At 37.3% G+C, this 16171-nt stretch overlaps 1 protein-coding gene across 2 annotated transcripts; it reads right to left on the reverse strand.

Annotated features, from left to right (window-relative positions):
• Positions 1-724: 724 nt before the first annotated feature.
• On the reverse strand, positions 725-15037 carry LOC144200099 (alpha-2-macroglobulin-like). Of its 2 annotated transcripts, none has more exons than XM_077722001.1 (37): positions 14931-15037; positions 12656-12801; positions 12393-12573; positions 12110-12269; positions 11974-12026; positions 11426-11446; positions 10723-10888; positions 10542-10626; positions 10315-10444; positions 9642-9759; positions 9452-9561; positions 9206-9373; positions 8542-8766; positions 8055-8118; positions 7812-7957; positions 7585-7734; positions 7122-7265; positions 6964-7054; positions 6748-6895; positions 6092-6317; positions 5564-5690; positions 5353-5474; positions 5240-5291; positions 4970-5053; positions 4543-4719; positions 4328-4403; positions 4079-4235; positions 3938-4012; positions 3485-3647; positions 3035-3222; positions 2392-2604; positions 1964-2082; positions 1456-1546; positions 1320-1388; positions 1132-1237; positions 977-1018; positions 725-852 (listed from the first exon to the last, which is right to left on the reverse strand). In XM_077722001.1, the coding sequence occupies exons 2-37, from the start codon at positions 12739-12741 to the stop codon at positions 848-850; spliced, it is 4338 nt and encodes a 1445-aa protein (XP_077578127.1). In that variant the 5' UTR covers positions 12742-12801; positions 14931-15037; the 3' UTR covers positions 725-847. The 2 variants fall into 2 exon arrangements, with proteins under 2 accessions (XP_077578127.1, XP_077578128.1); XM_077722002.1 differs by having other exon boundaries at positions 14916-15011.
• Between the last annotated feature and the right edge of the window lie 1134 nt (positions 15038-16171).

Genomic DNA, 16171 nt, shown 5'->3' on the forward strand with positions numbered 1-16171 from the left:
AGTGGGGAATCATCAATAAGTGTGCAAGTGTACAATTATAATGTAAATTAAAATGTATCAGCGGGGTTTTTAGCGTCCAGTCTTGTTTTTTATGACTATTTATGATTCACCCTCACAAAAATACTATACAATTTGGAAAAAGGCTATTTACGTAACAGTCAATGTCAGTGGGCGGGGCTAATGCGAATTTAGACCAATCACTTTTGTTGGATGCTGCAGATTGGGATATCCAGACTCAGTGAAGAGCTAGAAATAAATTTTGTTAGAACAGTGATAAATTGATTTAAAAATTGAGTTTTCACAACATAATCACGTTGGTGCAACAGTTTAAATGTTTATTTTTTTCCACAAAGACCTCTTATGAACATAGGAATGATTTTAAAAAAGTTATACTACCAATTAATCCGTATACAGTCACTCAAATTGTTTATCGATTCAACAACAAAACACACTAAATCCAGCAGCATTTAAACTGGACACCGACTTCTGGGATTAAAATGCAAACCTTCCATCTTTTACAGACAATCTTAACAGTAGTCATCCATTCAATTAGTCTGAGTCATCAAAAGTATTTAGTCCCCCTTTCCAATATGAACATCCCACATCTGAATGATATCAGTAATATACAAACTCATTCAATAAGCCAATGTTTTCGGTAGTTATCAGAATGTTCTTTTGAAATAAATGTAATTGAAAATTTAAAAATAATTAAATCCAAGTCACATTGCATTTTTAAAAGCTTTAATCAGTGTCAACCTGCAGGTAAGCAGTCATGGAGTTATACAAACTGTATGAAAATACAGGCTTCTTCAATAGTAAATCAGCAAAGGTGCAAAGCGGCTGTGCTTTAAGCTGTGGAAGGAAAAAATAAAAGCCGTCTCGATTTTGTTTCACTTTACCATAAATGCACAATGATTAAGAATCATTTCTTCACTGAATCAAAATAAGGGCCATTTTGAATTAAAGCCTTTGTTACCTGTTTTACAATCAAAGTTGTAGATGATCTCAGCCTGGTCACCTAAAGAAAAGAAAAAGATTAAGCCACATAATGCTATTGATGAGTGAATCAAGAGTCAGACAGTTAGAGCACACACTCAAACATCTGCCAGACAGGACTAAGTATTCATTTACTTGGTTGGTAATAATCGTAGAGCTTGATCACGGCTGGTTTCAGGTCCTGCACTGGGATTTCCTGTACCAGATCCAAGAAGTGAAATACTGGTATGTTCTTTGGTAGCTGTTGGAGGAGAAAAAAAATGCAATGTGAAATGTCAAAATTAGATATTAAAGAAGCAAGTCTCAAGATCACATATACTTACCTCCGTCAGATAAACTAGCAAACGATCTTCCTCCTGTTCAACTCGCTCAACCAGCAATGAACCTTTGAGCTGTTGGAATCATTGACATTAAAAAGACAACCTCACTTCTACATTAATATCCAACTTTCATACTTACTCTTTCGAAAGACTTTGGTTCAACTTGAAACCCAGACAGCAAATTGATTTCCAACACCACCATGTTTGTACTGGTTTCTTTACCAGTGTATCTGTGGGAGCAACAATAACATGGGTTAAAAAAGACCAACTGTAAAGATATTCTAAAAAGGTGGCACGTCTCCCTGTTATCCTGGATTTGACAGTTATTAAAAAGAATGTTAACTGTTGTCTTGTATTAATGCTTTATGGGGAACTAGTTAAACCTTTGAATACAACCACACGGCACAAGCCTCTTCCAGTAATGATAAATTGGATATCTCTATAAAAATTGAGACCTGGCCTCCACATGTGGACATTTGACTCAAAAACGTAGTCGATTCTTGTAACTGTATACCAAAGTGTAAAGTCTTTCCCAAAAAGTCACATGCACCATAGGGGGTTATTGCAATATGACAGTGTCACAATTTCTGCTGCGAGTCACAACACAGTCCTCTGATTGATTGATGCATGAGTCAATGGCATCTTACAGAGATTTTGTCTTTAAGTTGAGGGTGTTTCTGCCAAGAACACTGGCGCAGCTAGCCTCCACCCCGATACTGAGAACAGTGGTCTCAGTGGGTGTAGGGATGTTGTAGAGCAAAGTCATCTGTGGAAACAGTACACAAACCATTTAAGAATATTTAACTTAAGGGGTGAGCTTCCAACCGGTTAGTCACAGGAGAATCCCCACAGAAAACAAGTAGTTTAAAAAAAAGGTAGGTTATGTAAGATGCAACTATTTCCCATTAAATATTCATTTGTCTATCTACACACAAAACAGAGTTGGTTCTTGTCTTTGACCTCAATGCATAGAGTACAATTTAGAAGACCAACAGACAGTTTGTCATCTAAAAATATAGCTATGAGTCAAGTGGTACCATGATAAAGAAATATTAAGGGGAAGGCATTTGCTGACCTGCACTGAAGCACACGCTGACCCCTTCACCTCCACATTGTAGTGTCCTGAAACATCATCGAGTACCTTTTCCTGGTAGAGCAATTTATTATTCTGGTTGACGTCAAACGTTAAGAGGTTACTAGGAGAGGAAACTGTCACGGTACTGGAACCCCCTGGACTGAATACCAGAGTGGAATAAAGAGCCAGAGCCTGAAGTGCCACCACGGTGTCCTGGAACACAAATGTACAGTCACCACATTTAAAACAAAGTAGTCAACTGTGGGATCATCTAATTTATGATATGTCTTAATGTTAAATGACATCTTGCATTTGGCCGACTGAAATCAGATGTAGGGGCAGCCCTTTTGACTCAAAAATCGATGTAATTTGATCCTTTGATGCAAATGTTCTCGTTCTATATTGCGACCTAGTAAAAATTGGTGGTAAGAATTTCTTCAAAAGAGACAAAGCCACTTCAGGAGTGGTTTGTTCTATAGTTACAGACATTAATTCATGTTCAACCCTAAGAGACACAAATGCAGCACTTCAGAGTGTCAATGTATACATTTAACAGCAATGGAAATTCATTTATTAAGTTTCTGCACTGTCAACCCTCACAAGGAAATTAATAAGGCTAGTCATAAGTTCAGCTGTACCACACCTGAGTCGAAGCGAAGCCTCCATAATAGTTCTGCTGGCTCGTCAGCCATCGGACGATGCCAGAGGCATAACCAAAGTCTTCGACAGTGGGAGAACTGCCTAGTTTGGCCAGGAGGACATATGATGAGATCTCCACAGACAGAGACTGTGAAGTACCCGCTGATTTTTGAGACCAGTGAGTGAAACCATCTGGTGAAAGAGAGGATGGGGGTATCCAAAGTTACTGTTAAAGAAATTCTGGAATGATATTTTTGTGAAATGTTTATTGTTAAGTTAGTTCAAGATTTAAAGTCAATTAAATCTAGACTTTTAAAAACCAACAATTTCTCAGTCCCTACATCCAAGAATCAGTATTTCCATAGCAATTTGTACAATAGATTTGATTCAAAGAGCAACAGTTCTCCTGTTTAAAGTTTGATTAATGCACTAAATTGCGAGATATTTAACCCACCTTCTTGTATCTTAATGCTGTCCAAATGTTGCAGAAGATTAGCGCGAGTCTCCTTATCCCCAGCCAAGGTAAAAACGTAGGCCAGCAGAGCTGTGGTATAAATGTTGCTGTGGTCATTGACTGCTGGCTTCAAGCAAGACAAGCCCTGAGCAACTGTGGCATCCTGTAAGAGATTGGTGGGTTATAAAAAGGGCTAAAGATGTATAAATAAATACATAAATGATAATAAAAATTGAACAGAGCTGAATAAAATGCTCTTCATTTTCCTTCGCATGATTTAGAGGGACTGTGTACAAATAAATTTTTGGAAGTTGGAGGAATAAACTCTTACCAAACCTTTGATCAGTCAATGGAATACTCTAGCACAAAATGTGTTCCCCATTTATTGTAGAGGAGCATTTTCTTGGAATTTAAATAAATGTTGACATTAAGAAAAACATGGCATCCACTCACATTAACTGTTTTGCCTCCCTCCAAAAATGCAGCGGTGACATAAGCACTTAGAGTTATTTCATCCGAAACACCACCCTGTTGAGTGAAAACATCACATTTTCAAACTTCAATTATTTTTAAAATGTATATGACAAAACACACCTTCATCCTGTTATTAAAAAGTTTTCCAGACTTTTGGAAACAACCATTTTCTTTCTGCTTTCTTTCAAGCCAATTCTGAGAATCTTCAATATTGGCAGGGTCAATATAAACAAAAGAATTGGCTTTGGCAAAAGATCTCATCACAAAAGCTGTCAACCTGAGGGTTGAAATCAAAGATTTAAAATATTGTTATTTGACATGGGCCATTCAGATTAAATATAATAACACAACATTGTTTAGTGTTCTCACCAGGTATTCTCCTCTCCAGTTCCAAAAGTGCTGTAACCACCATTGGAATGCTTGTAGTTAAGTTGTCTCTGGTAGCCTTGGGGGATAAAAAGACTGGACATTAATCAACTTTACTTTTCTCTGCTTTAGAATTATAAAAAGAAAAAAAAACAGCAGGAACATTTATATAGACACTTAAAGCACGTCAGGTTTACACAAAGGTCTGAAGGACTCACCACTGGTCAAGAAATTGAGGGTCTTTTTCTCTATGTCTGATGTCATTTGCTGTGTGTCCTTTAGGTACTGCAAAATGTAAATGTTGGGGGCAAACAGCGCCATGTTCTGCTCTCCACAGCCATATGGCATTCTCAACAGACCATCAATGTTCTTCAAAGCCCGACCTAAAATGTCACCTGCACAAAGACATCGACTCTTCTGACTGCCCAATATCTAATACATCCTACATGTGAATATTGAAAACATTGACACATTTAAATCATTTGGGCAAATACAAAATAAAAAAGGTCATTAGTTATATTCACTGTAGCATAAATTGCCTTGTGCTTAACTTTGAGTATCTCAATATTATAAATATGCTGTCCCATAAAGATTACTACAAATTAATACTCTGAATTTTGTTGAAAAAAAAATCTGAAGTGTTACCCAGGACAGATACTAAACCACGTGCTGATCCTTCAATCACATTCGCAGGAAGCTTCAACTCCGCTTCTTCCTTTAGATTTCCTCCTACAGTGCAGATAGATTTCAGATCAGGGAAAAAAAAATCTTGGCTTGATTTAAAGGACTGGAGTCAACATGAAACAAAGTCGCCATATTGCTTCAATACCTTGACTGCAGTATTGATAAATCAAAAACCCATTCCTCCCCAAAATGTTTGCCAATTCTACATCAAAGTTATTTAAAGGACCTGACCTTTAGGACACAATAGCCAGTTTTCAGTCTTTGTCACTTCAGTTCCTTCAGCCTAAGAAGACCGCAAAAAAATTAGTGTTTTAAATAGACAGCATTTAAAATAAACAATTTACCTTCACAATGAGTGTTCGTGTGACCATATCAATACGACCTCTCTCTGGCACACTCACAACCTCATTGTCACAAGAGGCATGGGATGGAACAGCTTCAGCACTTACAGTAACATTGACAACTCCTAAAAGAAAAAAAAAGTGAAAATCAGACCACCCATCTCAAACGTTTTTTCACATCAGGAGAAAATCTGTGCAATGAAAGAACCCACACCTAGTGTTGATGGGGTCAAAGTCCATGTCAAGGTCTTGCGTTCATTACCAACTAAGCAGGAATTGTACTGATCGCCAGAAAGGGGTTTCAGAGTAAAATCTGAGGAAGCAGGTGTAGTGACTTTGACCTATCAGCAAAGATGACCACAAAATGACAGTTACTATTAGACATTTTGATAATGGCGACTCCTTGAACAGTTACATATTCACAATTTGTCAAACTCTGAGTCAAGTGTGACCCTAGGTAGACCGTTCCAAGATAAGGCAGATAATATAAACTACTATTAATTAGGTCTGAGCTGAAACAGCAAGCAATCAACAGATTACTCTTGCAAGACACTACATTGATGAATAGGTGTCCTGATTGGTTAGAATAACAAGCAGCTACCTGTGAGAGTTAGAAAGTTAGATTTGGTTACATAAAACAGTCAAGTGCTTTGGTGTAAATTGATAATAATTACTACTACCTCAGCTCACAATGCAAACAAGTGAAAGTAAATATAACTCTGAAGTTGAAGTTTGTCACTACCATGATGGATTTGGACAGGAAGTTAAAGATGGTGGCTTTCAGCTCAAAGTGTTCTCCACGTTTGATGGAATACGGTAGTGTGAGCTCAAGGAAGAAAGGCTGGAAGACTGTTAACTTTTGACGAGGAGCCAAGCCAAAACCCTGCGAGGACAGGCAGAAAGCTTCTGTCTCCCAAGTGGTGATAGTATCTGGGGTAGTTAGGGGGACATCCTTCATGCCAGAATTTCTGAATCAACGAAAGAATTTAATTCAGCCAAATTGTAGAGCATACTTAAGATTGAAAGAAAAAACACTCAAACACTATATGACCAGAAATGTGAAGTGCATTGAACCTTAAATGTTAGAAAAGATTACAAATTTAAGAAAAAAAAGTCTAATGATGCAAATGTCAGTCCACATTGTAGAAGTAAATACAGTTTCCAGACTAAGAAACTGCCTATTTTTTTCTTCTAAATGTTACCTATCGTAATATAACTAAAGTATTTGTTCTTGTTTTCTGATCAATTAAATTCAACTACACTCCAATGCAACACATTTTTGCCCCTTTGACTACCACGACTTAGGCTGAAAAATATGGTAGTTGTCGTTGGATAAAACTCCATCCTACCAGATAGAAAATTTGAGTTAAATTGTCATGACTTTTGACAAGAGCTCACCCGACTTCCACGAGATCCCATAACCAAGTCTCTGGAAAGAAAGTACGGGCAGTCTGAATCGGGGCAGCGCCGCCCGAAGGATGTCCGAGATTGCTAGCAACAGGAGCAGCTGCCAGTGTATCTACCTCATGATATCTCAGAGCAATACCTGAAAAGTACTCTATTATTAGGGTGCAGATTTGATGCTGAAACGCATTGTAAACAGATATTACTAACCATAAGGGCTGTGATGGTACTCTTTGCCCTGATACCGGAGGCAAGTTGGCACTCTGATGTGCAGATTTGTTGCCATTTTTAGACCATTACGCTAAGAAAACAAAAATAAACATGGGTCTTGCAAGTCTTGTACACAAAGGATAGGGTTGTAAAATCACCTGGAAAACCGTAAAAGCATCCTTGATTTCATGTCGAGGGTATGGCATGCTAGACCTTCTAGGTCTAACACGTAAACATTCCACTGGGTCTTCAGCTTTGTATGGGATATATGTTGCTAGTGTATTCGGCAGCAATCTAAATATCTGTGGAGAAGAAAAAAAAAAAGATCAAAAAGTGCTTGGAGCCCACAGCACAGTATCTTTACAAATAGACTGCTGGTCGAATAGACCAATGTGAAAGGATTGAGATTTATAGCAAGTGTTCATGTCATAGCATGTTAAAGTAATTCAATGTGAAAACTCGTAGTTGAAATGGCCTCACTTTCAACATGTGGAAAAAATTTGAATTCTAAAATTTTTGCAAAACAACCAGGTGAGGAAGGAAAGATAAGTTGTGAAATGTTACACTCCTGGGTAATAATGAAAGATCCCTTTTCCATATTTACTCTAAAATAACTTTTACCTTCTCTGTATCTAAAGTCTGTCCTGGCTCTTTGATGAGGACACTCTGGTCAACAGCGCTCACCCCACAAAGAGAGTTTGGCTGGGTTTTCACTTGCAAAATGGTGTCTTCACCCGGGACTGCTGAAGTTAGAGGGAACTCCACAGACACCTGATATACAGCAAAACACTCCCTATTACAAACTGAATATTATTCATAGTGTAATTACATAAGATGGGTTTACTTAATTTGTTTTTGAAGCATTTCTCAGTGGTAAAGTGTGCACTCTCAGCAATCACTGCTGCACTGGGAAGCACAGCATACGCAACTACTTGCACATCTGGTGCCATTTCTGGAGAAACCTTTAACTGGAAAGTCACTTCACCCTCAGTCACTGAAAGATCCATTCAAAAAAAAAAAAAAAGTGGTCAATATTTGCCGATATATGCAAATAGACTTCTTAGATAATGGGTAAATTTGTCATAGCACACCTAATTTATGTTGGACCACGATCTGTTTAGCACCTTGAAGAACAATGGCTCCTCTAGCAAGGACCTATAAGAAGTAAGAGGAAATATGACAGGTTAAAGCCCATGAATGAATCATTCAACACTAATCCTCCACTCGTTTTATTAAATCAGCTAAATACTATTGTTGTCAATGGCAGACAGTACATATACAGTTTTTAGCAACTATGACATGTTAGAAAAAACATACCATTTTCTAATCCATGCAAAGGAAATGTTTGTCAATAGAATGAACCTGTGGTAAATGCAACTTTAAAAAAAAATAAAAAAAAAAGGCTTCATCAGCCACAATTTCTCTGTTTTACTCTGCATACTATTAAAACGCTCGAGTGGTTGCATTTTACTAAAAGTGGAATAGGGCTAAGGCAGACAAAGCAAAAGACATATTCTAGCTAAAACTGGGTTCAAGACAACAGCTTAATTGACAGTTTATGTATATAACCTTACTCACCAGATATACAAGATCAGCAAACCCCTGAGATTCTCCAACTACATTATATTGGATTGTGACAGCCTCATCTTTGTCACAAGGAATTGGTGCATCCTTATTCTTTACCACTAGGTAGCTAACACTGTTTGCCTCTATAGAAGGTGCCTGAATCGGGGAAACTGTGATCCCTCCATTCTCATAGAATGGAGTTCTATAACCGGAATCCAGGTTTGGTGTGGCACTAACCTGAAAAGAAAAAAACATGTTATGCAGATTTGAATTTAATTTGTTTTGAGCGAAAAGGAGTTTTAGCTTTGTAAAAATGCAATCTAATTTGATTTGACTCTAGCACCAGTGAGCTAAACAAATACTGTTGAGCAAGGCACCAAAAACCTTCCTGGTGTTGATTTTGCAATAATTTACACTATTGCTAGAACGCCAAGGACTTGGGCAGAAGAACCATGTGAGGTGTTTAACTCTTGGTTTAACCATAGGTTATTGCTTTGAAAAATTGGTCAGATTAGGAAAATTTTAAAATAGAAGTGTTAAATAGGCATTGGGCATAGAATAGTAAAATAAGTTTAGTCTCAATTTCCAGTAATTCGTGGACAATGACTCCTGTTGCAAAATGTTTAACTTCATATGGACTCGGACATTATTTTGTGTTATCAGGCCTGTTACTTACGTAGAGGTAAATGTTATCTTCACGGTTAGCTGTGCTAAATGAGAAGCTGGCAAAGCCGTCCTTGTCAGTTGTAAGGTTCTGTCGGAGATTTGGTGACCACCTGTTTCCTTCTAGCAGGTACAGATCCATGTTACCAATAGGAGTATTGTTATAATAAACTGCTTTAACCTGTAAAAAAAAAAATCACAAAGCTCCTTCAGAACACAGTTCTCAGCACAAGAGTTAAATTTGTTTTTCTACACTTACTTTTCCTTCCAGTTGTGAAGCCATCTCATAAATCTTTGGTGTATTCTCAAAAGATAGTTTTCCAATTATATATGAAATTTGTACCCTTTTGTATTGTGGATGTGAAACACCTGCCCAATATTACAGAAAAAATATTCAATATCTACACCAGCATTTTCAATTTGCACCAATTGTAATTCTAATTACTTACCCGTCCCTTCCTCTTCCATCTCAGCACTGACGTCCAGTACATCCTGTACAGCCTTCTTGTCAATTTTTGTGAAAGCAGATAACTTCACAGTAAATGTGGCACAGCCCATCTTATTGGTCTGAAAACACCAAATAAATTGTTTCTTTAACTAATTTCTATGGTCAAACAAATGCAGTTTTATGTCTTGCTCCAACTCCTTATAGGGTACTTATTTCATAGACTATCATACATCAAATTCACGTTTGATTGCGGGAGGCTGATATCAAATGATTGTAGTCATTCCTTCCAATTAAAATCAATGGGACGTATGTTATAGTCAATAGGTAAATATTCCTATTTTAAAACTTTAAAGTTGAAATTAAGGTTCACATAACTTTCATTTAAAAGGAAAAGTTTTAAAAATATGGACGATTACCAGAAATCTATTCAAAATGATTTTTTTTTTTTTTAAAAGGGAAATGATTAACCCATTTTGTTATGATTGCATTTTGTTAAATCAACTTGAGGGTTATTGTGTGCTACAACCTGATTGCAGTTATGTTTTTAGTGACTAATCCTTTGTGGGGCAATGCATTAAAAAAACACTGGAGGTCCAATCAATAATGACAGGATGGGTAGCAATCATTTGCCTGTCTAGTATGTCACAAGTTGTATTAGCACTTGCTGAATTTACCTGAATTTTATCAGAGTAGCATGGTGGATCAACTACAGGGCTTTCTTCGGTACTGGAGTAAAGATAGGAGTAGAGTGGTCGGCAAACCTTAAGTGTGGCAATACCAGGCACTGGCTGTCCGTAGGTGTACCTATTTATTTTAAAGAATCAAACTGGTTTAGTGTGTTACAAAGCAGGCAGTTATTTGATAAAAGGTTTAAAATCTGACTTGATTCCAGAGTACTTACTTTGAACATATTTCAACATTGAAGTCATCTTGGTCAATAACAACTTCATCTTGTGTATTTATTCTGACATCAAATTTTGGTAAAACTAGAGGCAAAACAGATTGTTGACCAGTGCAAATTGATTAAAAAAAAAGAGAAAAGAATAACAAGGGGTATAAAAATAAGGAAATTTTCTCCTTACCATACTTCTCCACCTTGAAACTGTGGTATATTGTTTCTTCATTAACCGAGACAATGACTTGGTAGGTTCCTTGCCGTGCCTCAGAGTTCAAAGAGTAAGACAGCTGCAATATTTTACCATTGGACGTTTGGTTCAGCCATTGTCCAATGAGGGACTTGCTTGGATTCTGTCACATTAAAAAGGGTTGAGAGAAATGTAAAATGTGACCAAATTTTATATACACCTTAAAAACCAGTTGCGCTTCAATCTAATGCCTCTGGTTTAATAGCTCAGAAGAAATGCTGTTTAATTTTAAAGTTTAACAATCACACAAACATCTCTAGCAAGAGATGGTGTACCTCACCTAAAACTGGCTGCAAGACTTTTTACAACAATAAACTTTACAAAATAGGTGACAAACATCGAAATTGAATTTGTGCACAGCTTGTGTCACTGAATTACATTGAGCAGCTGATGTGTTATTTTAGAAACAGAGATGACTAAGACACGTCAATATGACTGATCAGCAAATGAATTTGTCATACAGTTGCGAATCTCAATGACTAGTTACATAATAGTACAAATGTTTACTTGCATCAACATTTAGAATGTCAATAAAATGAATACATGATTTAAAAACATTGCCATTCAGAAGCTTTGGGATTAAATAGTATTTAGGACACTGACTGGAATGAAAATACTTGAATTTTAAGTCAAAACTTACCTCAATTTGAATGGTCTTATACTGCAAAAAAAAAAAAAACACTTTAGTTTCTCTCCATCAAACTCATTACTTTTTAAAATTCAAAACAGAACATAATGAGTGACAAGCAAAACTATCAAAAAAGATTTGACATCTACACTGACTATTTGTTATGCTTTTCAGCATTACTAGGAATAAGCTTCCTTCTACTGGCCAATTGTATCATGTCTTTAAAATGTTTATTTTCTAATACACCCAAGCACAAAGCCCAAATTCAACTGATGACAGCATTGTCACACCAAATGACTGAATCTGAATGAATTATTGTTTCAACGCTCAAATTAACTTTGTAAAGGGTTGTCAAGTATGAGCATGGGGAGGTTTACATAAGTGTTTTTTTCCAACTATTGACGCTGTCATGAGGTCACTGATTCAAAGGCCAGGTCAACGATCCCACCCACTGTTGTCTCTACATAACATAAACCATTTTCAACCTACCCCCACTAACTCCTTTTTTTTAAAAATGAGACAATGTGGGTTGGAACAAGGAAATCAAGTAAAATACTTACCAATTGGGAGGCAGGTCTGAACTTTGTGTCCAGTGAAACAACTCTGAATTGCACTGAAAGGAGCATTAAATTACCCTAATTGCTATCACAAAAAGAGTAGAACATTTCTTGCAACATACAAAATAAAAATAGTTACCCGTTTGTCCTGGAAGGTAGATAGGTTTATCCGTTTGGATGAAGGTCGTTGGTTTGTACTCTCGGATTAGGACTTTTCTGATTTCTCTGGAGTAAAACGTTGCACCTTTTACCTCCACAACCATTTTCCAGACCTCATCATTCATTTTTGGAACAGGAACCTGCATAATTGATGAAAGACAGATTACAATTTGATTATTTTTAAAAAAATACCTGATGGTCCAAACACTGGACAGTTAAAAAGGGACAATTAAAGGAATTTTAGTGATTTAATTCAAGCCCACCATAAAACGGTGGCATTTATGAAAGTCTTTGCTGGATTCCTCTTCGAATAGGGTCTTGTTCTCCTCTTTGGAGTTCAAAAACACAGTCATAGTCATAGTCTCATTGGGATGCAGCAGACTTGCACAGAAACTGGTTTCAGATCCAGTTTCCAGGACAGCAGGTAATCCAACCAAGTAGCTTCTACCATAGAAAATGCGTGAGACAAGTCAGTGAGCAAAATAAAAACAATTGAAGCAGTGCAGATATATCACTAATGACTTACGGTCCTGCTTCTGTCCAACCTATGCACATCCAGCTCAAGACAATGCACCACATCCAGCGGCATGGCTGATTCCTGACACCACCCATGATTGACGGACAATCCTTAGCGTCTGCTTTCGTTAAATATCCACTGATGGATCCACCTCTCTGTGACGCACAACAAATATACACACCCCTTCATTAAAACACAAAAGCATGTTGCAACTGCACTTCACCCTCCCCCAATGGAAAGGGACATTGTTTATCAAGTAAACTTAAAGTTGTCCTCCATTTACCCAAACATACAACAAACACAGTAAGGACAAACAACAATGACAAAGCGTACGATACGTCCGTGACACAACACCCTAGTGATTACCCAGAATCTGCTTGCAACTAATCAGTTTGCTGATTCCTTTATCTTCAGGAACTATACTGAACAAATTTAAGTGATCTTGAATTTACACGGAATGGTTGCTGATTGCCAGGCACCAACCATCAGACATGTTAAACAATAATATTACATTTTAAGTGCACCCTCTTCAATAAAAGGACATTGTGAAAAACATTTAAACGTTAAAATGTTGGTGCGCCAAAAGATACTTGAACTAAAATTCTACATTGACACAAATCACAACAGTATCCCCATTTCGCAAGCCCAATGTTAAGCAGAGACTATGCAGTGCAACATTGGCCTTTACTTAGCGTGGGATGTTTGAGTTTGCTGTGCAAACAGATGCATTGCAGACTTACTGGTGTACAGACAAGGTTTTTATAATCATTGCAAGTTGCAACTAATAAACTATAGTGAACAATGCATGGAACTTTAAACAGATATATTGTCAGAGCGTCTTGACTGTTAAGAGTTCTATTTGTCGTTTTTGCAGTGTATATAGGATGAAACTATTATTTAGAGTCAATAAAACAATTTATTTCTCTTCAAATCCATCATTTGGTAAATATGTATTACTACTGTAGTGGTACTAGAGCAGGGGTGGGCAAACTTTTTGGCAAACTCAGCTTACAGGTCAAAAACTGACTGACCGTCTGTTAGTTCATAATTGCAACACATGACAACCATTTGCTAACTCATTCTAAAGATTTAAATCATGTCAAGGTTTACATTGAACAACAGCTTCAGTTTTGACATTAACAATAACTGTGCTGAATTAGCTTTCTGTAAATGGAAAATCAACATAAGTGTGTAGGTCATTGGGGGTTGTGCAAATAAAGTAGACTGGGAAATGCATTTGGCTCCACCACAGTTTAACCGAACAACGCAATGTTTGAGATGTCTAACACAGTGTTTGTTATTTTCCTGTGCAAAAATAGGATTGGTAGCAGGTCATTTGGTATGCTCCCACAACCCAAAAGCATGCATGGTAGGCTGGTTGATCACTTGCTTAAGTAGGAGTAGTAGGAGCATGAATTGTTGTCTCTTTTTGCATCCCTCACCTGTGGCCCAAAGTCACCAGGGATAATCTCCAGCACCCCCCACGATAAAGATTAAGTGGTTTAGAAGATGAGATTTTTTTATCAAGATATTTGCCAACATCAGTAGTAGTGTCACTCAGTGGACACTTGTTTGACAACATTGTGCAAAACCTATGAGAAAGATGCTGTGGTGAAAGTCAAATGTAGTTCAAAGAATACAAGCAAAGGAAAAATTAATTTTCCAGAAAATGTTCCAATGAACAATAAATTAAGAAAAAAAAACGTAAAAAAGAAAAACAAAGAAGGTCAAGGAACAGTTGGTTAAGCTCTATTTCCCAATAGTCTTCAGTGGAAAACGCCTGCAAAAAGACACCCATGGACTGATTGTGGTTATTAAAACAATCAACAATAGATATTAATTGTTTTAACGCATAAAAAACATTTAAAAATCTGCAATATCAACTATACACGCTGAACCAATCACATTTTCAATTCTCAACTTTTTGATACGACTTGCGCTCCACAGCCCTAAATGCGCTGCTTTAATAGATAACATGACAGCATCACAGTGAGTGTTGATTACATTTAAAGTTGGGTTTATGCTATAGTTACGGGAAAGGTCTTTTAAACTTAGTTTGCGAGCGACGTAAACTCTAGAATCAGATACCTGAGGAATGTTAAACCCATTAAACAAGAATGTGCACGGACTCTTGGAATGATGCTAATTGATTCCCACAGTATTTTGTCGCTACGCCACTTGTTACGTCACGATTCAAATTGTGCGAGCAATTCGTTAAATAGACTAAATCGCTTTCTAGTCCGATTAAATAACAAGCCGAAGACATCACCTGAGTTTAACTCACCGATCTTCGATTTTCATGCGAGACGAATCACCATTGGTATGCAGCCAAAGCGACACCGCCGTCTTTATGATTACTGCGATTCCTTCCATAACCTGCGGGTGACGCCATTTATAAAGGAGTGCTCTTTGCATTGCTTTAGCAGGGAGCGACGTGATTGGTCAGATGGCAAAAAGGTAGTCACTCGAGTCATTCTACGTCATTGAAGATAATTTGAAATGAATCAGGTAATCAAGCCTAAATTTGGAGAAATGTGAATAAAGACAAGACTCGCTGTTTCATCATTTGCTGTTATTTAAAATTGTATTTTACCCTTAAATTACTATATTAATAGGAATAATAATAAATCAATATAAATTGGCCTGAATCTAAGATTGAAAAGGCATAGAAAATTACTTTTTTATATATACACATTTAGGAAATTATACATGCTAAAGAATAAAGATTTTCAAATGAATGAATTCTGATTACAGGTATTTTCTGAACCGCTTTATCCTCACTAGGGTTGCGGGGGGTGCTGGAGCCTATTCCAGCTGACTTCGTACCTATCACAGGGCACACGCAGATGGACAACCATTCGCACTCACACCCATATCTAGGGGCAATTTAATGTGTCCATTCAGCCTACCATGCAGGTCTTTGGAATGTGAAAGAAAACCAGAGGACCCGGAGAAAACCCACACATGCCTGGGAAGAACATGCAAACTCCACACAGGTGGACGGGCCTGGATTTGAACCTAGGACCTCAGAGCTGTGAGGGCAACGTGCTAACCACTCAAACTGCCGGGTTGCCCCTAATTTGTGCATTAAAGGGTTAATTCAAGACAATTTGATGTGCCATCTTATTTAGAGCAATCCGATATATCAAGAGCAACAAAATATCCTCCAAGGTGTCTTTCCTCTGGCACAGTTTGCACTCTAGTTTGTTTGCTAGGCACCCGGTATGCAGGTTGGCTGGAGATGGAAAAACATGAAGGTATGTGGACCTTTTGCACAAAAGTTCAGGTTTTCAGATTTCTGTCCTAGTGATTTTCTCAAGTTTTGCTGATTTCCACTTAGTATATGCCCCTTGTTAGGATATGTTGAAAAATGAAGCTCCGTTTTGTAATCATGGGACAATCACATCACCTCATTTTTTCATAATGACATATAAAGTAGTTCCAGCGAACATCTGATGGAGTGCAAAGTCACGATGAGCTGAAATGACACATCAATGGCTAGGAAGTTATTACATATCAATGTGA

The sequence above is a fragment of the Stigmatopora nigra genome, chromosome 8, assembly GCF_051989575.1.
Source record: "Stigmatopora nigra isolate UIUO_SnigA chromosome 8, RoL_Snig_1.1, whole genome shotgun sequence".
In the NCBI taxonomy this organism is placed as follows: domain Eukaryota; kingdom Metazoa; phylum Chordata; class Actinopteri; order Syngnathiformes; family Syngnathidae; genus Stigmatopora; species Stigmatopora nigra.